Source organism: Periplaneta americana, chromosome 13 (genome assembly GCF_040183065.1).
Source record: "Periplaneta americana isolate PAMFEO1 chromosome 13, P.americana_PAMFEO1_priV1, whole genome shotgun sequence".
Lineage (NCBI taxonomy): Eukaryota > Metazoa > Arthropoda > Insecta > Blattodea > Blattidae > Periplaneta > Periplaneta americana.
Window position 1 is genome coordinate 125190482 of NC_091129.1, and position 23530 is coordinate 125214011.

Sequence of the window (23530 nt, forward strand, 5' to 3'; positions counted from 1 at the left end):
ATAGAATAGGTCAAAAGAGATAATCCTTGAAAGTTAATGACAAAGACTACTTTTAGCCCCTTCTGTGTTGAGTATATTTATTTCTTGTGCCATTTGCCTATATTGTACATTAATTTTAAATTTGACAAAACTCTCATAATTTCTCGGCTTATTTAGGCTAATTCATTATTACATAAACTTAGTGCGTTTCACATCGTCAATTTGTAAATATCTCCTATCAGTCTGATCAAAGACTCGTAATTCACATCTAATATGTTGCTATCTTCAGAATAGTCGAAATATTGTATCTGGTGTGTGTTTAAGAGAAATGGATTTTTTTCACATAGTGTTTTCTTTAATTGTAAGATAATACCTATATGTAGTGTTTTAGTGTTACATTCAATTGATTTGATTCAGTTGCATGGACTTAACCTAATTCGTTATTATTATTATTACATTATGCGGTAATTATCTAAGAACTGAAATTATTTTCTGGTGCATGTTATTAGTGTTCAAGGTCTTGCATGTAGTCTTACTTTCTTGTTTTATACTTCTAACATTACAGATGCTTGCAATAGCACAAAAACATTTTAATAAGAAAAGTTAGAGCAGTATAATATATAACATAATAAACAAAAAAATATCTTATATAAATCAATATAGAACATAAATATTTTGTGATATAAATGTATGATTCTGTACACCATTTTTGCAAATGAACTCTCATTATTCATAATTCTATCTTTTTACTTTCGCGTTTTAATACAATATATGTAAATAACATGGTAATTAAGAATTATGGTGACAGTATATGAAACAACCAATTATAACATGACTTTCTACAATGTGACGGCTATGTAGATTTATGTGTGTATCACAAGTATATTCATCTTTTAAAGTATGAATTTTTGTATCTAATATTTTCTATTATCTGGTGAAGATATACATATGTACATGGTGTTCTGTGAAATGGCAGGTCTTTCTTTGCAAACCAGCATTCTTCAATCTTTCCTATTTTCTGCCTTCCTCTTCGTCTTTGTATATGATCCATATATCTTAATGTCGTCTATCATCTGATATCTTCTTTTGCCCCAAACTCCTCTCCCGTTCACCATTCCTTCCAGAGTGAGGATATAGTAAACTAATAAATTGATGCGCATGCACAGCAAAAGAAAGACATCCAGAGAAGTCTGAAGACTACGCATCATATTACAATCTTGATCAGGAACATGCTGGGATTTTCAATTTAAAAAAATACCTTTGTACTGAATATATCTCTAAAGTTCAGAGTATGATGTTATATTGTCAACATATTGTGATTAAAATTCTTAGATATGAATGGAGAGATTGGCTTCTTCCTGCAGAGGAGTGAAATTAAACTGCTTTAACCATTGCAGTGCTTTCAAATCTTATTTTATGCCAGTATGCAACGATCAAGAAGAGATGAATGAAGACCATCTGAAGACTTGTGCAGCACTATCTGCAGAGAAAACTATAATTCAAAATTATTGAAGAGCAAGGACGCTAATGGCTTCACTGCCAGATGCAGGCCATTGAACATCAACTTCAAACTATCGTTTTAATGTTTTTACTCGTGAAAGATTAAAAATATGTTCTTTTTTTTTTTAAAAAAAAATGGTAATGTTTGTCATTCATTTCACAGTTAGAGTCCGTTTGTTGTGTTTATGAATTTTATCTGGAATTGGAATTTTGTGCTTCAAGATCACTTCATCTACATTAATTTCTACTCCTGTTTGTTCCCTAACCTGAATTGCTAGCACCGAATTTTCCAATGTAATTGTCACTTGACTGTTTCAAATATTGTGCCAACAACATATTAATTAAACCATGAACTAAAAATGTTTCTTCTTGCTCACATCATATTAAAATGCATGAGAACAGGTTGCAAGAGAGGTTTTACGTGTTAAACTCTAGGATAATAGCAATTTTGCAGAGAAACTGCAATGAATCAGCATTTTATGTAATCTAAAAATTAAAATACTATTTTAAATTAGTGTTCATTTAATTATTTCTGACATTGCAGAACTGGGGTGGTCACAACCTTGTGATGTTTGGTCCATCGGCTGCATAATTTTTGAGTTGTACCTGGGCATAACATTATTCCAAACTCATGATAATAGAGAACACCTTGCCATGATGGAAAGGATTCTAGGACCTATTCCCTACAGGTAAAGTTTTGCTTACATTGATGGGCATAAAAATGGATGTTAAAATTTGGTCATGTTTACATATATTAAATTTGAAGCATATATACAAATCTGTTTTAATGTTACCATAATATATTTTTTTCTTAGAATGGCAAGAAAGACTAAAACAAAGTACTTCTATCATGGGAAATTGGATTGGGACGAAAAGAGTTCTGCTGGTCGATATGTTCGAGAAAATTGCAAACCACTTCATGTAAGTACTTGTTCATATTTTGATTTAGAAGAGGAGTAATATAAGTTCTGTAAAAATTACGGAGTTCAATTTTTTCACAGTACTTTATGTTTCTGTAAGTTTTTGTCTGCTGTTTTGTGTTAAATATTTTTGTTGACTCAAAATATGTTCTCAGTTCAAGAAACTTCATGTATAAAGTTCCATGGATAAACTTTCTGCAAATAATGTTCTGCAAGATGTTATTCATTGTAAAAAAGCTCAATTGATGATGCTGAAAATTTTTCATTTTCAATTAAACAGACACCCATTATTTTGTGAATATTTGTGCATACGTGCCTATGTACCACATGAATTATTGTTAACTACACATCTTTAAATCCATTAGTGTTATTCATAATTTATCACATTCTGTAGCCCAGAAGGATTTTTCTGTGGAATTCAGAACACATTTTTAGCTTCAGAATACTAGCTAATTAAATAAATGATACTCCTGAATAGTTCAATCTTTATATGTAATATTCTTTTACCCTTGAAAGTTCATGGCCACAATGTGGTAGGAATGTTAATATTATAACCCCTTTTCCTTGGCTAGTTATAACTTGTACATTCACATGGCTGTCATGATTGTCCAAAATGAGCAATATTGGCTGATCTTTGATGTGATTTATTTTGTGCTCTAAACACTGTTTGAGAAAAATCTCTTCTGTCTTAGTTAGTGTGAGGTTACCTGGAATTTACCTTTCAGAAAGAAATCTTTGTATCCAGGGAACGCAAACAGCAGACAAAACATTTTTCAGTTGCATTCACTGTGAATAGTCCATTTATTTGCTTCCTATTTTTTGCGGATGTTACATAACTACTAGTTTTTCACCATGTTTTGTGAAAATCTTAGCTGGTGTGGTAATAGTAGAGATGTGTTTCATCGCAATTGAATATGTGATTTGGTGTGAGATTGCACTCTTCATAGGTGGGTATAAATTGTACAAGAATATATCAACATTTGCTTTATTGAAATTTGTTGCCCTTCCTAAGCTGATTGAATTCTCACCTGAACTGAAGTCAAACCATAATACATCACGTGGCACTGAAGAATAGATTTAGAAAGACCAAAAGTTTCGCTGTATGCCTTATACTGTTCCCCTCGTTGGTCTGTGTGATTGTCTCTAAAATATGAGACTTTCAAGCTCTTTCTTAATAAATAAAAAATATATAAAAAAATAATACAATTGTATACTTTCTCAGGTCATCCTAGAAAAATATATTACAGTAATAAAAATTAACTTATTTTTGTAGTAAATTCAAAAAGGAAGAAAATCATGTTCTCCCTTTAACATATTATAACATGTGCTTCTTGTACTAAAGATGGAGCAGGAAATACTTATTGTTCTACATCTGGTTAGAAAGAATAAATTGTCCTATTACATCTGGTTAAAAAGAATAAAAAGAGCTGACAAAAACTTATGAACTCTAAAAGAATACAGTGACAGAAGAGAATGAAGAAAAAAAGATACATTGTATGTGAAACATTAACTCTTTGCACTTTATCCACTATGTTACTGAACTACTCAAGCAGTAGCTGCTTATGTAACCGCTTATAATGTGTAGAAGGAAATTCAAAACCTAAAATATCGAAAATAACACCCTTTCGACAGGGTTTCGGGTGGATATTGTTTTTCAATTTGTCTAAATTGAACTCATAAATCGATGTCTGGAACAATGTGGACTCTTCTTGTCAGCATTCAGTTCATCGTTATGTGAAAAGTGTTTCTCCTTGCAGTACATGTACGAGAGATGTATTTACCATCTTATATATCTGGAATACTATTGGGAAGTTATTTTACTCATTGTATATTCAGTGACTGCTGTACATATTTCCCCCTTCCCCCAGTGCCTTGTTTATATTTTGCTGGTAAACAACCTGAACCATGACAGGAGACAGTCATTATTCTATCCATACTTCGAAGTCATTTATGTGGAAGCATTGAGGGCATTAGTCCATCTGAAGGTCTGTTTTGTTACCGAGAACATTTATTTATGCTCACAACCAGGAGATCGAAAGTGCTTACCAATATAAACACAGCATTATCATATACAAAAACTGCAGGAACATATTGATGAGCTATACAGTATTTATTTCATCTACACTAAAAGAACCATTTACTATCTACATCATTAGTTTTTCTTCGAGAAACTGAAAATGAAATATATGTTGAATCTATTGTTACAGCGATACCAGAACTCAGATGATGAAGACCATCGGCAGTTATTTGATCTGATAGCTCGCATGTTAGAGTATGAACCAAGCTCACGTCTTACATTAGGAGAAGCTTTACGCCATCCATTCTTCGATAAAATTCCACCACACCAGAGGCTAGGAGACTTCAGAGGTGCAGGCAACGAGGGACGAGAACGCAGCCATTCCCTGTCTCGGTGAATGAAGCAAGTGCTGAGTAAGCGTTAGTTGGGTACTCGAATTATGGGTAGGACGAGTACACTAATGACCTTATACATTTGTATAAGAAATATTCATTTGTGTCATGAAACTGTTGACCGTGATTTGTCTTCTTGTAAAGTGCATGTAGCAAGCATTTACCATTTCAGTTTTTACGGATTGAAATTGCATTGTATTTACTTGTGTTGTTTTCTGATTATTGTTTAATCATAGGCAATAAATTAATTTCAAAATAATTTTAGACTTGTTAATGTATTCAGTGTTTTCATTTAATTTGCAAAATAAAGTGGCATCTGTCGTGAAATCTGTAATATTTACGTTATTCATTTGTTTCTAAAACAACCAAACAAACAAAAATTCCAGTAGAAAAAATATGTAATATTTAATTCAGAATCTACAAATTTCATGATTGTTCAATTATTAATGCTTACATTTATAGGTAACAATACAGCTAGCTGGTGCAGATTACTTCATTAAAATAAAACATTCATGGAATTCACATTTTATATTAAGTTCACTGTAGAAAAAAAGGGAAGGGGAATGCATGGCATGTTTTCTGCTTTTGTTATTCAGTGAATCGAGAATTGCTTCTGATTTTCTTTCTTAATTTCTCAAAGTATTGCCAGAGACTGATTTATATGACGAAGTAGTGAATGGTGTATATTTTGAATTAAATGCAGACATGCAAAATTTAGTTTCAGTTTCATTATATGCTAATATAATATATAGAAAAAAAGTCGTATTGTTGCTGAAATAATTGTCAGTTTCATTTAGGAGAAAAAATTCTAGCGTTTGGGGAATGCTTTTAATTTTCTTTTAAATATTGTAGTGGAAAATCACAAGTAAATACAGCAACTTTTGTGTTCAGTACTAAAAGTTCTTTCTTCTAATTCACATGTAGTATTTTAATTATCAGTTGTTTCGTGTACCCATTATATGCCCAACTTGTACCTTAAACTATGTAGGCAATAGAATCAGGATATTTGTGACTTCTTTCATAATAAGTTACAATATATACAGTAAAATCTACAAATCCAAATAGTATATGTATATATTTATATCGTACATCTTCTGAAAACTTTGACATATAAGTCATATTTTATTGAATTTGGAAATAATTTCCAGCTCTGAATATGACCTACTTAAGTATCAATTACCACCACTGTGGAGTAATGGTTGACCTGTCTGACCGTGAAATAAGCAGGTCCAGGTTCAAATCCTGGTTGGGACAAGTTACCTGGTCGAGGTTTTTTCTGGGGTTTTTCACCCTCAATCCATTAAGAAAAAATGCTGGATAAGTTTTTGGTGCTGGACCCTGGACTCATCTCACTAGCATTATCACCATCTTGCTCAGACGCTAGATAACCAGAGCAGTTGATAAGGCGTCGTAAAATAACATCTATTAAGAAAAAAAGATGCAGCACAGTTCCCCCCCCCACTCCAAAAGAACCAAAATTTATCTGTGGAGAAACAGTTGGAGAGATAATTGGGCAGGTTTTCAATAAATACTTAAATTTCTCCTCCCATTCTCATTTCTTTCTCCAGTATTATCATATCATATTATATCCGAATAGTTTTTAGAAGTCATATACAAAACTACAAATACATTCTTATAAGGCTTTTTTTCTTCTTTAAAAAATAAGCACGAAAAGATGATTTGTGATTCATTGGTAACACTTCAATATGTGTTGGAAAGTTAATAGAGATCTGGTTTCCCCCCCCCCCCTCTCTCTCACAACGCAGTGCACGGATTCACATTACTACAGAATATATCAGATTTTTGCAATAGTTAATTTTTATTGTCTTTGTATTTGGATTTGTAAGATTTTTTCTGTCAAATGTTTCAGTTTTCTTGCAATAGTTTTACTAGATCAGTATCAGTAAAATACCATTATGATATTTCACATTTTTTTTTTCGGAAAAAAAAAATCATATAACAATATACATTGTTTAATTTTTAAACACTTTAAACATCACTATAATCGTATTTCACTGATTGAATGTAATGCAAAATTTGAACACAAGGATTGTGCAATGGGCAGACTTCATATTATTGTGACATAAATGTATCAGATTCGTCACTTCATTGTCCAATTTTATGATAAATCTTTTGGATTTCCAGTATATATTTTTATCTACTATATAGGTGAAATTCTTAATACTGTCTGTAATTTTATTTATTTATTTATTTATTTTCTGTCACAGTATGTATGTGTTGTCCACATGGGTTTCTGGAATAGAAAATAAGAGGAATTTTTAAAAAACGTGGGTTCATGTTGTCGCATGTCTGGTCTGCTTTCTTTTTTTGTCGGAATTTTTTAAAAGTTATAATTTGAAAAATTCTTTACCTGTTCATTATTCTTTGTGTAGTCCTCCAATAAACTGTTTTCACAAATCAGTTTGAATGTGTACAGTTGAAACCTTAAATTTGCCCTTGTGAAGAGTCACTATTATATGAAGTTTGTGATATGTATATAACTTCAAGCCATTCTCACATCCTTTTAGAACATACAGTAAAAAGAGATTAAAGGGGGAGTGAAGGAAAAGAAAAAGAAAAAAATCATCTTTATGAAGTGATAACAAGCAGCCAATACATATTTGTTGCTGGAACTGCTGTCAAACATTACTTATTCATGTTTTTCATTGTAATAGTTGCACATAAATTCTAATGGATTACTATTATTATCAATAATAAATACTGTTTGAAATTGCCTAAATATGAAAAAAAGTACACTTCTTCATAGATGTGCGCAAAAAGGAACTATTTTCATTTGTGCGCTGAACAATTTTGTGAAAAGATACGAGATTCTCCATGGTTACATCTGTGTTACAGAATTTAGGAGAATATACATTTAAATCACAAGAAGAATGATGCATGATAAAAACTGATTCTAGAAAATGTTGCAAATAATCGTACCATCTGCAGAAATCACTCGAAGAGTCATGTTGAAAGAATAAGTGAACCAAAATAGACTCACAGAAATTTCTGATCAACAAAAGAGCCATGTAGAGAGCTGGTCTATAGGCCCTTTTATGGGAGAATGTTTAATTTGGTTCTCCATTTTAAAATCTACTTGCTTACGTAGATAGTTTTGTTTCAATATCTTGTAAACAGAGGGCAGGGTAGCTAATCGAATGAAACCACACATCTTTACGTAGTTGTGAAACTCAGCAAACATCAGTGAAGATGAGCCTCACAGTGAGTGAGTCCATCCAGAATGTGCACTGAAGTGTAAACTGCACTCTGAAGATAAACTTTGAAGTGAGTGTGAAGCCATTCCAGATTAATACTAAATAACCTGTATTCTGTAACCTACAGATATTCTTTATTTTTACATATTCGGTACAATTTATGATGTAACTATGAGATACATGTAAGAAATATAATTTTATCAAAATGATTATGAACTTGTAAAACTCTGTAATGTGCGCTGTTCAATGCTGATGTTTAATTTCTGCTTAAAATATAATCATTTTGAAAATATTTTGATAAAATAAACTTGTTCTCTGGAAAAGAGTCTATAAAATGCTTCAATAAAATACATATACTTATAACAGTATTAAAGTCGGAATGCATTATTAAGCAAAAACTTGTAGACAAATATTATTGTAACAGTATGCAAATTATTTTGATAAAAGTACATTCAAATCGCAATTACATAAAAATAAATCTTTCAATCTTTGTTTTCTCGAAACATGACTTTTGCTTTTTCCAGCTACTGCCTCAATTGTGAATTACTGATTACATATTTAGATATGTCGCACTAGAGGTGTTTGCAGAAGAGAAATGTGCAACTATTACAAGGATAAAATTATGGTTTGTGACTGAAGATCAATAGAACGTATTTTAACTTATTACACTGTCTTGTTACAGACCCTCATGTGTGAAGACTGAGGTAAGGACCTGCAGACCATTGAACCCTATTTCCAACAGCTCTGTATTGCAGGCACCGTCCAAGTCTAGCAACTATCCGAGAAAATGACAGCAAAAGTGTACAGTAATGAAATCAAACTATGTTCTTTTTATCTACAACATAATATTTTGCAGTAGCAAACTAGAACATACTTTCAAGTCTTGTTGTAAAATGTGTCAGTACAAGTGTGACATGGAACAATTTCGAAAAGCTTGGACGAGTCAAACATTGTTATGTCAACCGAAAGTGTATTTGAAATCAACTGTTACTTCACATGTGAGCGAGTGAATGTTGAACTCGAATGACTTCAAATGTGTGTATGAACTGTGATAGATTGAAGAGTGCACATCTGTTTTGACAGTTGAAGAACTTTTTAGTTTACATGAATCTTTCTGAAAGAAAAGAGAACTTGAATTATAAAAGTTGCACTCCAGGTGACATATTGTGCATATATTATACATACTACTGAAGTATCTTGTTTAGTGTTTTTTTATGTAAATAGTTAAATACGTTTACTTTTGAGAGCATGGTTTATGGCTCACTTTTCACGTTAGTGTATGTATTTAAATTGGCAAGAAAGTCACATTGGCTATATCCAATTCACAAGCGCTGAGTTCAGTACCGTAAATAAAGATCTTTTCAAGAAACTCCTTTTTTTTATTACATCACAGTTGTGATGTGTCTTCTTATTTCCATTTGTCCGAGGAGGAATTACGTGTAAGACTTCAGAAATAACTTCATTGTTGGGAAGTTATTGGTTAGAGTGAATAAAAATTAAGTAGATACTAGTAGTATTAAGTACTACAGTAGAACCCTGATTATCCATCACCCTATTAATTGATCGACGGATTATCTGACTGTTTTTTTTTTCTGCAGAACAATGAAGTCATATACAGTTACTTCAGGTAGTGGGTGTTCTTCCCAATTTGTAAAATAGTCACTTATGCTTTCAAAGAAATGATTCCAAGAACTTCCACACAATTGCAAAATCCGAGTACCATTCAGTACTTGTCCTATTGTTGGGGTAGCATTATTGTATAACTTATATGTAAAATGTCTTTCATGGGAGTCAAAAGAAAACTTGCTAAGTATCGAAAAAAAAAAAAAAAAGCAAATAATTGAGAGATTTGGAAAAGCAGAAACTATCTCATGTCAAATCAGTATGCGAGATTGGCGTTACAAATGTGAGCGATTTAATAATAAAAGAAAAAGTAACGTGTATAAAGTACAAGTATGTAAATCTGCAACACGAGACCTCTACACCCATCTTTCCGCAGATCTACTAACTAGCATATTAAACACAAGACTACAAAGAAAATTATGAAACTGTAGACCTAAGTATTATGCACTTAAATTATGAAAATCTTTTATGGTACAGATTGTCCGATTTTTTTCGATTAACCGTTCAGACCACCCCCTTCATTTCCACAGATAATACAGGTCCTTCTTTAGTAGTAATTGTTGCTAGTTCATACTTAGAACCAAGTATTAGTTTTTTTCTTAGTTTTGTGTTAATTTTTTACTAGTGCTTATAAGTCTGTACTGGAGAACTGCTTTTTTTTTTTTTCTTTTTTTTTTTTTAACAATGTTTATGAGATTTACATAACCTTCATTTTCATTTTAAAAAATTTTAATAACAATACTCAATGTGAGTTCTGACTCAGAAAATATTATAAATAATGATAATGACACTCAACTTCGATTTACATGCTTTTGTGCTGTGAATACCAATATCTTTAGCAGTGGCACACCCTTGGGGGTGCTCCAGGTACCTAAGCCTCTTCCCCCAAATAAAAAAATAAGGGGGGGAAAAAAAAAAGCTTTTTAATACTGTCTATCTATTATTGTGGAAAGTGTCTCATCTTTTGAACATTTATTTTTAAATAGGCCTGTATGCGAATGGACTTCTTACAGCATACTTTTATTTTAAAAAGCTTGAACTTTCGATAATGTTCGAAATTCTGTAACTTCTATTCTGAGTGAGTTTGGTAGCTCCATTCCCACCACCCAGTAACCTCTCAGTAACGCAGTTTCTACAAATACCATCATTGTTTCGCCTAATGGTATAGCTATACAGTTTTAACGTTGTTCTATGAGACTGATTATAAATAGCTCCCCTCCCCCAAACCATATTTCTGGATGAGCCTCTGCTTCAGCAACAATAATTTGATAGATCGCTTAAAAATCTAAGGAAAATTATTATCCTGTTTGTATGCATCTGATTTGAGGTTTTGGCTGATAGGGAGTACACTTCACTTGACATTGTCGAGGAAGAACAACTGTTGCATACATCTCAAGTCTGATTATAGTGAACTATGTTACTAGTTGCTTCATGAGTGATGCCTTATTGTTATCACTTACTTATTGGAGGTTCTAACCAGTCTTTGGACTGCTGACTACACATTCATTCTGTTCGTTGGTTGAGGCACCTCCTCGTGTTTAAATACTTTCTTCCAAAATATGCAGGTCACTTCATATTTTCCTCTCTGAATCTAAACAAACTGTGCTAATCTTGTTTTCAACCCTTGACTAGTTCTCTGTACACTTTATGCCCTCTTATTTTCATAAAAACTATCATTGTTAATGAGTAGGGAACGGATTTTTATGTAAATAAGAAGTATGTTTCTGCTTATAGGTAGAAGACTGTAAGTGACAAAAATTCCGAACCAGTACATGGTAATTTGTGTATGAAATTTTATTTCACATAAAAATCCATAAATTTTTTAATTCATTCCACAAACTCACACATACTACATATTAATGAAAATACATTTTGGATGAATTTCTTTCTTAAATGTATTGTATCATGACCTTGGCTGCACATGGTGTGTGGAACTAGAAGAATTCCTTATTTATGAAATGATGGCTAACACAATGCATTCAACTTGAATATTCTCCAGTGAAGGATGTTGGCTTGATCCATTCAGACTGTGAGTGCCTGGTGATATATTACTGAAAATGAAATGAAGTGTCCATTCCCGTTTGCAGCCATATGTTGCTGAATTTAGTGGAATTTTTACAAGTGACGGAAAAATTCTATTCTGTCAAAAATGTGGATTAGTGATCTCAAGTTTTGCAATATTTAGCAGGTAATAAACATAGAATGGCCGCTTCATATGCAACCTCTAGAAAAGTTCTTTTAGGTGAAGCAGCTTCCTCTTAGCATATCCCATTTTCAAAAAGTTTTGAATATTATGCAGATCTATGCAAAGCTTTTTTCATCTCCTATTCCTTTATATAAATTGAAAAGTCCAGAACTTAGAAAGTTTATTACAAAATACATACATTTTGAAACACCAGAAGAATCAGCATTAAGAAGAATCTGTATCCCTGCGTATTTTGGAGAAATGCTAGGAATGATCAGAGCAAAATGTGAAAATAAAAAGGATATGGGTAAGTATGGACGAATCACTGGACTCTAGCAGTAGGAAAGTGGGAAACGTGGTAAGTGTGCTAGAAAAAAATGAAATAGTTTCCAAGCTGTGTTTTCTATTAGCATGTAGGGAAATATCACATAGTATTAAATCATGTGATGATGGCTTGCTTATTCAATGGATCTGCAGTTATGACTGATTGGGGTCAAATTTGATAATGTTATACTCTTATGGATGCTGTTCCGTATATGAAGAAGACCTTTCTGAAAGTTTCCCAAACATGATACACTTAACTTATATAGTACATACGATGAAAGAGTAATGGAACGGAGAAAAATTCTCTCCGGCGCCGGGATTTGAACCCGGGTTTTCAGCTCTATGTGCTGATTCTTTATCCACTAAGCCACACCAGATACCCACCCCGGCATCGGATCCCGGCCAACTAGTCACTCATAACGAGTGCACCTCAGCACATGTGTGGACTTCAGTCCTACGTTCATAAGACTCTATGACGTAGTGCGGAGAGCGGCCACTAGAGGGAACCCAAGAGTTGGAACTTAAACTGAGATGATTCTGTCCAATGCCGGGGTGGGTATCCAGTGTGGCGTAGTGGGTAAAGCATCACCACGTAGAGCTGAAAACCCAGGCTCAAATCCTGGCATCGGAGAGAATTTTTCTCCATGCCATTACTCTTTCATCGTATGATGACGCAGAATATCTGCATGGAAATATCATATGTACTTCGGTACATTAAAATAATATATATTGTATAGTACATGGTTTACACAGAGTATGTGAGCAGGTACGTATCTTATATTCTGAAGTGACAAATTAATTTCAAATGACAAAAAAGTGATCATGAAAGCTCAAACAAGAATTGATTTTTTCAAAGCCAAAAATCTAGATCTTGCACTTTCACCTAGACCCATACTTACTTGGTGTTCATGGTTAGAAGCAATAGTGTATTATGCAGATAATTTTGAAAATTTTAAATCAGTGATAGATTAAATAAGAATGATGCTGCACCAATTGAAATTCTTCAGAACTTAAAGGACATTTCTTTAAAAAAATGAATTATATTACATATCTGCAAATTTGAGTTTTAGTGTCTCACTATAAAGAAATTGGAAACATCAACCAACTTGTTGACCGAGAATGACTTCACTGTTAAATATTGAGCATTAGATACACACACTTGTTGACTGAGACAATTTAGGGGCTCAGTGGAAAACACCTCTGTATGCTACGGTCACTGGAGGCTTGGTTTTCATCAGTTGCAACACAATACTTTTTCTTGTCGAAAAGCCATTTTAACTGATGCCTTTTTTAAACACAGAAATCATTCTGGTCAACAACAACATGTTCCATTACATTTAGCAATACTATATGTTTTGGTTTGCTATGTATGTATACATGTGTGTTGCAGAAGTAGGTAATTTTTAAGCTAACCTTTAAACAAAAGACTTTGTTAGTGCAGTTAACCTAAATTATTTATAGCATGAAACACTATTGTATGTGTCTAGGGGCACCTTTGAATTTCTTCATTGGGGGTACATTTGAACAAATGTACCCCCACTGAAGAAGTTATGTAAAGAACATATTTTATATGAATAGTTTCAATTTTTTTCTACTTAATGTGACTGAATCTGTAGCAGCTATGGTAGGAAACTATAAAGAAGACGCCAGAGATACCTGAAAATGTATACTGCGAGCAATAAAGGCAGTTTTGCAAGGGAACGTGAAATTGGGGGTAGCTGTTTCACTCTGACAAATCCATCAACCTCTTTTACCATGTCAGGAAAGGTCAATGCTACATTCTTAACTGGGAACACAATATATATATTACATTTTTGAGTGAAATAAACAGCAAAGGAGTATAGAAGTAGATTAAATTGATGAATTAGATGCTGCTCAGGGGTGATTTCTCAGGGCATGCTATGCTTGCTGTGCAAGCCCAATATTTTCGTAGAATGTGTATTTCTCAAAATGGGATTACGTGCATTAAAATCTATTTTGATTTTTGGAACATTGTATAGGTGTAATACCATCCACAGGTTGCACACCGCAAGTATCGCAACGCTTGCTTGTTTTTCGGAGCTACAGGAAAGATGTAGAAATAGCGTGAATATGATGCGCGCGCAAGTGCCTTCCTCCTTAGTCCGTCCTAGGCGCACATGCTTCTGTTATCTATTGTTTGAAGCTCTGGTCTGAGAGCTACGCCAACGACTATTTAACATTTTAACATTACACAGACCAGTATTGACAGTGGGAATGTGCTGTGATTTGCGAGTGCAATGTAATTGTATGAGCAGAATGCACGATGCATGTGTTAGCTGCTGCATGTATTATTAATTCTTAAACATTAATTTGAAGTATTGCAATGAGTTCGGAATTGTGTGTTATTGAAACCCTATTATTAAATCCATTTTCCCGAAGGACTATTCAAGAGAAGACAGACATTATAGAGAATATGTGCGCTCGTTCAGTGCAGTTCAATACAACAATATGCATTGGTTGGGAGGGTCGAAAAAAACTAAATAAACTGTTTTGTTGGCCATGTTTGTTATATGATATCGAACTTCTACATCTGATAAGCGAATAAGATCCATAACTCATAATGATTTCATAATTATGAATTATTATATCCTCCCATCTGCTCCTATGAATAAAAGAGCAAGCCTAACTTTCGTGACTAGCATTCGCCCCTGATGCTGCTTTTCCATTGTCAGCACCTCCTGAAGAATTGTGTTATATTTGAGCTGAAAAATAGTTTAGGGACTGAGAATTATCCAGAATTAGAGTGCCAGGATTGTCCAAGAGTAGGCTGTGAGGATGGTCCTAGTTTGGGGTGTGACATTGGTGATCAATGAGAGATACCAAGTTGCCTGAAAGGAGGGCCTTATTTCAATTTTTGCTTGAAAGAAGAGAAAGATTTTTTTTAGGAAAGATCATATAGGTTATGTCGTGTGGTGTACTTCCCTCCCCATTTCCTCTGAATTGAACTATTTCCTATGCCATAAACTAGGATGAACTTGACCATTAAAAAAAATTATTTGAACTATACCGAATGTATTCAACATTATTTTGAAAATTTCTTGAGAATTTTTTATTATTTTGTCTCAAATAGGGCTGATATGGTAGTTTTATTTTTTACAATGAAGTTTAACCCTATTTTACAATAAATTTCCAGTTTTCATGTAGGCCTAGTTTTAACTTTTTATCGTACTTATACAATATGTAATTTGCATGGACTTTCTGTTAATATGACGTAAGTGCAAACAAATTAAGACAATTTTATTCATAAAGAAATCTTAATTTCAATTATAATAAAAATAATTTTACTTTTATTTACAAAAGATAATCACAAGATCTATAAAATCAACGCCAATAACAGCCATGCAAATTATTACAGAAAATGACCCTATTTTATATGAAATTAAAAAAAAAAAAAAAGGCTCTTATTGGCTGAGAAATGAACCATTATGTCTGCCATCTGATAATGGTTTAACCTAGAAGACTTTGGAAAAATATCTGTAAAAAGTCAAAATCGACCCTCTGGAGACAATTTTTTCCAATAAATTAAGAAATATCGCACTTCAGATTAGTTTACCATATTTCCTGTACCCCTATGTCACACTAGAGCGTCCAGTAAGGTTAATGCTATAATCCGAGGAAACTAAAAAAAATTAATATTTTTACCCCAATGTCGTTCCTTTAAACCGTCAAAATATCGGTATCACAACCTGCAAGGAAGTGCATGGATGCAGATAATAACATGACTTCTAACCATGAAGTGTTGATCGTAGCTTCTCCAGTAATTATCATGTAGCCTCCCTGCAAAATAAGTGGGATTCGCCGGCACCTTTTAGTTCCCTCGTTTTCTGGGGATGAAGCGACAGCCAAACTGGAGGCTCTGTTGCAACACGGTTATACGAAATAAGTGGGATTCGTCGGCTGTGCTGACATTTCTTCATTTATTGAGAAAAATTATCCCCAGAAGATCGATTTTAACTCTTTTCCAGAAATTTCCGTGGTCATCGAGGCTAAATCATTGTGATTTGAGGAGAAACCTTGATGTTACAGATAGAGGTCAAGGACTCCCACCCAATGTTCTTATTTTCTTTCATGTACCTCACTACTGTAGAAATGTTGACGAAAGGGACGAAGTTCATTTTTTTTCGGGGATTGGGATTGCCAAGAATGTTTCTCTACGATGCCTGGTTGCCGAGATATTGACAGATTAATTAATGGGAGAATGTTGAGGTCAAAATGCCCTTTTCCGAGATTTCTTATGTTGAAACACCAGTCATACTGCAGGCTCTGTTGCGATACAGGGGCACATGAAATAAGTGGGATTCGTCTGGTGTGTCGATATTTCCTTATTTATTGAGAAAAATTCTCCCCAGAGGGTCGATTTTGACTCATTTTCAGAAATTTTCGGGCTCTTCCAGACTAAGCCTTAGTGAGTTGAGGGAAACCCTTGGTGTCACAGATAGAGGTCAGAGACCCCTATCATATGTTACTGTTTGCGTCCATGCACCTTCTTTGCAGGCAGAAATATTGCCGTGCATATTTTGGTGGAAAGAAAGTCTATAAAATCTTGCCTCTTTTTGGACGAAAATAGATTATTGTCAGGAATCGGCTTTCTGTGAATTATTTTAACCAAAATACATCGAGAAGATTTCAGAGCTGCCAAGAACACCTTACTGCGATGTCTCGTTGCCGAGATATTGACTGTTTAATGGGAGAATGTTGGGGTCAAAATGCCCAATTTTTTTTAGATTTCTTAGGTTGAAACGCCAGACATACTGGAGGCTCTGTTGCGAGACAGGGGCACATAAAATAAGTGGGACTCATCGGTCATGACGCTATTTCTTCATTTATCAAGAAAAAATTGTCCCTAAAGGAATTCCGTGATTATTCAGGCTAAACCATTGTGAGTTTAGTAGAAACCTTGGTGTCACAAATGGAGATGGAGGACTCCTATCGCATGTTTTCCTGCGTACATTCACCTCCCTTGCAGGCGGAAATATTGCCATTATCTTGCCTATTTTTGGACGAAAATCAATTATTGTCAGGGATCGGGTTTTCGTGAATTATTTTAACCAAAGTACGTCGAGAGGATGTCAGAGGTGCCAAGAACGTCTTCTTGTGATGCCTGGTTGATGGTTTAATGGGAGAACGTTGGGGTCAAATGCCCATTTTTTGGGGGGGGGGTTGAAGTGCTGAGCGTACTGGAGCTCTATTGCGAATCAGAATATACGAAATAAGTTGGATTTGTCAAGCATGCCGATATTTTTTCATTTGGTGGTAAAAATTCTCTACAGAAGATCGATTTTTACACATTTTCAGAAATTTCCGGGCTCTTCCAGGCTAAGCCTTTGTGAGTTGAGCGATATCCTTGGTGCCCTGGATAGAGGTCAAGGATCCCTATCGTACTGAATGTTTTTATGTTATTGTCTGTGTCCATGGATCTCCCTTGCAGGCGGAAATATTTCCGTAGCTACAAAATTTGGTGGAAGGGAAGACTATAAAATTCTTGCCTCATTTTGGACGAAAATAGATTGTTGTCAGGGATCGGCTTTTGTGAATTATTTTAACCAAAGTACGTCGAGAAGATTTCAGAGCTGCCAAGAACGCTTTCCTGCGATGTCTGGTTGCTGAGATATTGACAGTTATAATGGAAGAAAGTTGGAGTCAAAATGCCCATTTTTGGACGAAAATCAATTATTGTCAGGGATTGGGTTTGTGTGAATTATTTTAACCCAAGTACTTCGAGAGGATATCAGAGGTTACAAGAGCGACTTCCTGCGATGCCTGGTTTCCGAAATAATGACGGTTCAATGGAGAACGTTGGGATCAAATGTCCATTTTTTAGTTTTCTAGGGTTGAAGCGCAGAGCATTCTGGAGGCTCTATTGTAACTCAGGGTACACAAAATAAGATGAATCAGAAAGGAGAGGCTCGCGACAAGAAAAGTTTGGCTGTGGCGCATACGCGGACCTCTTATGAAGTGCCAGCGTGATCATTACCTGAATTTATTTTCGCGTGTACATTCCAGATCAAATCAAGAAGTTTTCTTCGTGCTCCGGTTACACATCTTGCATATACGAAGGTTAGGTTTGGTTAGTTTAGGTTTTTAGAGCGTTCTCTCCAGTTAGCTTCCTTCCAATCATCTCTGGTCATGGCATCTGTGCTAGAGAAGTCCGCTGGTATTTCTGTCTTCTTCCTACGATGTTCGGCGACAGTAGATTCATATGCCTGCGTGGATGGCAGCAGTACTTGTGTCAATGTGGGAAATTTGAAAATAGTGAAGCGCACAATGTGCTTTCATTTTGTGTGTAATCCAGTGGTGTGATCTGTAATTCATATTATGGGAAATTTCCCTCCTTTGGATATCCCTGGAGTAAGCCTGGAGCCCCTTTGGAGCCTTCGAAAGAATATAACCACAGTCTATAGTATATACAATCACGAAGCTTGACTTGTGAGGGTACTATATAGGAACGATAGACTGTGCCGGTAATATTTCGCATTGTCTGTAATGAGGCGATATTAGCGATCCTAGTGGTTAGCAACTATCTATGGATGCATATTTACTACGTATTGACCTTCGTGACTGTATATGACTGTTATATAACTACAACGTCTTTGCTTCGAACATAAAATAGAATTACTTTAATGCTCAAAGTTTGGAGCCAACTTATATGGACAATGGACATGAAATTGATTCTGCCAATGGACAATCTCTACTCTGCCCTACCCTGTTTCCCTTCCCCCCGCCCCTTTTCCACCAGAAATTTAATGGTATCTTCAGCGAATAGGGATTCGCATCGGTACCTAGTCGGACTGATTTCAATGACCTTCAAGCCAGCTAAAGCGTGAGATTCTGCTTTCTCCCTAGAGATGGCGCTGACATCACACCAGCTAGCAATCGACACAGCTGAAATATAACACATATAATTAATACATCTAGGTACATTATGTTGATGAAGATTGTTGCATGGTAGTAGAAAGAAGGAAACAGGCAAAATTGAAATTCTTACAGGATCCAGTTGAGGAGAAGAGAGATAATTATTTCAATGAAAGACGGGAAGCAAGTCGTACACTTAGGAATAAAAAGAGAGGTTACTTGAAGGAAAAACTGAATGAGGTAGAAACAAATAGTAAGAATAAAAACATTCGAGATTTATATAAGGGTATAAAGGAATTTAAGAACGGATATCAGCCAAGGGTAAACGTGATCAAGGATGAGAATGGTGACTTGCTTGCAGACTCTCCATCAATCCTAAACAGATGGAAAAACTATTTTGCGCAACTACTAAATGTACATAGGCCAAATAGAAATGATCGGGACGAAATTGAAATACAAACTGCTGAGCCATTTATACCCGAACCCACGCTTTCAGAAGTCGAAATTGCGATAGAAAATCTGAAAAAGTACAAGTCTCCAGGTATCGATCAAATTCCAGCAGAATTAATACAAGAGGGTGGAAGTGCATTATATAGCGAAATTTATAAACTTGTACTTGCTATTTGGGAAAAGGAAATTGTACCAGAACAATGGAAGGAGTCCATAATTGTACCTATTTTTAAAAAGGGGGACAAAACCAACTGTGGTAACTTTCGAGGAATATCACTTTTGTTGACGTCGTACAAAATTTTGTCCAATATTCTTTTGAGGAGATTAACTCCGTACGTAGATGAAATTATTGGGGATCATCAGTGCGGTTTTCGGCGTAATAGATCGACTATTGATCAGATTTTTTGTATTCGGCAGATAATGGAGAAAAAATGGGAGTATAAGGGTACAGTACATCAGTTATTCATAGATTTCAAAAAGGCTTATGACTCGGTTAAGAGGGAAGTATTATATGATATTCTTATTGAATTTGGTATTCCCAAGAAACTAGTTCGATTAATTAAAATGTGTCTCAGTGAAACATACAGCAGAGTCCGTATAGGTCAGTTTCTATCTGATGCTTTTCCAATTCACTGCGGGCTAAAGCAGGGAGATGCACTATCACCTTTACTTTTTAACTTCGCTTTAGAATATGCCATTAGGAAAGTTCAGGATAACAGGCAGGGTTTGGAATTGAACGGGCTACATCAGCTTCTTGTCTATGCAGATGACGTGAATATGTTAGGAGAAAATACACAAACGGTTAGGGAAAACACGGAAATTTTACTTGAAGCAAGTAAAGTGATCGGTTTGGAAGTAAATCCCGAAAAGACAAAGTATATGATTATGTCTCGTGACGGGAATATTGTACGAAATGGAAATATAAATATTGGAGATTTATCCTTCGAAGAGGTGGAAAAATTCAAATATCTTGGAGCAACAGTAACAAATATAAATGACACTCGGGAGGAAATTAAACGCAGAATAAATATGGGAAATGCGTGTTATTATTCGGTTGAGAAGCTCTTATCATCCAGTCTGCTGTCCAAAAATCTGAAAGTTAGAATTTATAAAACAGTTATATTACCGGTTCTTCTATATGGCTGTGAAACTTGGACTCTCACTCTGAGAGAGGAACATAGGTTAAGGGTTTTTGAGAATAAGGTGCTTAGGAAAATATTTGGGGCTAAGCGGGATGAAGTTACAGGAGAATGGAGAAAGTTACACAACACAGAACTGCACGCATTGTATTCTTCACCTGACATAATTAGGAACTTGAAATCCAGACGTTTGAGATGGGCAGGGCATGTAGCACGTATGGGCGAATCCAGAAATGCATATAGAGTGTTAGTTGGAAGACCGGAGGGAAAAAGACCTTTAGGGAGGCCGAGACGTAGATGGGAGGATAATATTAAAATGGATTTGAGGGAGGTGGGGTATGATGATAGAGACTGGCTTAATCTTGCACAGGATAGGGACCGATGGCGGGCTTATGTGAGGGCGGCAATGAACCTTCGGGTTCCTTAAAAGCCATTTGTAAGTAAGTAAGTAAGGTACATTATGTACTCAAATAAAATAAATTGGATCCATAAAATAATAAATCCGTCATTAACTGTAATGTCTAGACTCTAGAGTTCCTTTATAATGAGAGTTGAGACGTTGACCCTAATAACAATTAAAATATGTAATGATTTGATAGCGCTGAAAATGGAAAAACAAAACTCTTACGAGAAGTAAAACCATATAACTATATAATATTATATACAAATATTAAACGAATTCGATACTTAATTTTATAATATAATTTATTATATCTGAAATATAAAATATTATTATTACAACTAGTTTGTCACTCAGAAATAAGGAAAAGCTGTTAACTTGAATTTATTTGAAGCAAAGCGTTACTGGATTATGCAATAAGGTAGGCGATGTTTGGATCGTGTGTCTCAACTCTATTCTCAATTATTATCTTAGCGTATGCTCGATTACACTAACCTCTAGCGCTTGAAAGTGGAACTAAACGCCGGCGCACAGAGAAACAAAACACAGGAAAATTCGCTCAGTGTCAGAGCCTTCTTTAGTTACAAGCCGGGACATGGGTAGGTTTGGCAACGCAGAGTGGAGGCGGGAGATTTTAGAGTGATATTGTTTGCTCATTGCTTTCGTTATACGTAACGCGTATTTTTTCAATATTACTTCATGCACAAAGGTAAGATCAAAATTCAGAGTAGTGATGTAAATTATTACGGGTTCGAAAATAGTGTTTTATTGCAATCAATTAGCTATACTTCAGAATACGGCGTAAGTAGGCTACTTACATACAAAGGCTGCCACTTAAAATAATTACAAAAAAACATGTTTTTATTGATAGTACGAAGGTAAATAAATAAATAAAAAAGATATTCCTTGCACCGAAAATAATAAAATGAATAATGCAATAAAGACGTTAAGTTCCTACGCAGTATTCAGTTAACAAATTTGTGGCTAGCAAATTGACAGTGTTTTGCGACTTAATGGTGTTTCATCTGTGAAAGCTTTGGGATATATTTTAATATTATCTTCTGCGATTATCTATCGTGTTTTTCTACAAATAGGCCTATTTCAGATGCCTAGAAAGTGCTGTGTGCCTATGTGTCGTAGCAACTACACTTATAATTAAAAAAAAATAAAAACATACCTGTTTTTTTATTGGTGGTACAAGGGAAAATAAATAAATACTTAAAGAAATGTTACTTGTACCAAAAATAAATAAAATAATGACGTACTTTCGCAATACCCTATTCCAATCAATTAACCATTATGTGGCTAGTAAATTGACAATGTTTTGCCGCTTAATGTTGTTTCACCTCTGCCATGAAAGATGTAGGATATCATATGCATTTTAATTTCATGTGATTATGTCGTGCTTTTCTATAAATATTTCAGATGTCCAGGAAGCCAGTTTCAGTTTGAACCTGGCCAGTCACCATAACAACACTGTTATCCTAAATTATTTGTTATAAACTTTTTAAAATATAATTTTAAATAAATATAACTACAGAAAACAAGCTAAGAATGTGAATTATGCAAATAGGCCTAAAATAAAATGTAAACAGAAGAAACTATTGACATTCCTATTATAATAAAAGTATGAGGATGTAAATACAGTTAAGCCAAGTAAAATAATCTATGAAAAAATGAAAACACATCCCTTCAACATAATACGTAACAAATGTAGAGTATCCAACGCCCACTGAACGAATATTTCACTTTTATCACTGCCAATGTTGCGCTATAATCGTATATGCAAGGTAGGCTATAACAAAAACCTAAACTAACCAAACCTAACCTGTCAAAGAAGCAACAAGTTATACTAAATATGTGTAAAATTGGCCTATATCTCTATAGTGGGCGGGACATAAGTAACATTGACCAAACCAACAAAGTGATTATATGCATGTACAAATTATAGATAGTTCTGACGTATAGCAGGCATTCCGAATCTTCAACAAAACTGCAACATTTATGGGATCACAAAACAGCTGTTTACAATGACTTTGAAAACCAACGGCGTAACTTTATTGATATAGCAGGCGAGACCCAACAATTTGACTAGAATTCTGATACACACATATCACAAATAAGAATATAAAAATGTGGTTATACAATATTTAATAGATTAGTCAATTACTTTGTCATCCATAACCGTAAAAATTCCCAAAGACTGCAACCATTTTATTTTCATTTATTGTCTTGTTTTTTTTTTATCGCCAACACGCATTTAGTTTATAATACATCAACAATGAACGTTTGGTACGACCGCAAACATAATTCCATCGACACACACTTATATCGTAACATTAATTTACATTGGAAATCGGCATTAGCAGAAACACGTGTACTGTACGGTCAGCCTCCGGGTGACAGATAATTACAGTGTTGCCGACGTATGGCCCCGGCTTGTAACTAAAGAAGGCTCTGTCAGTGTCCATTCTTTATAATCCCTATTCGCTGGTATCTTGCTACAAAAAGCA

The 23530-nt window shown here is 34.6% G+C and overlaps 1 protein-coding gene across 10 annotated transcripts in view; it reads left to right on the forward strand.

Moving 5' to 3' along the window:
- The window catches only part of Doa (Darkener of apricot), a 108085-nt gene extending 98693 nt beyond the window's left edge, over nt 1–9392 (forward strand). For 9 of the 10 annotated variants that reach the window (XM_069844061.1, XM_069844060.1, XM_069844057.1 and 6 more), the window contains 4 exons: nt 2024–2168; nt 2295–2400; nt 4607–4809; nt 8706–9392. In XM_069844061.1, coding sequence (XP_069700162.1) covers nt 2024–2168; nt 2295–2400; nt 4607–4809; nt 8706–8814 — 563 coding nt within the window. In that variant the 3' untranslated portion in view covers nt 8815–9392. Of the gene's footprint in view, nt 1–2023; nt 2169–2294; nt 2401–4606; nt 4830–8705 lie in introns of all 10 variants that reach the window. The other variant, XM_069844056.1, reaches the window with a different exon arrangement.
- Nucleotides 9393–23530: the final 14138 nt, after the last annotated feature.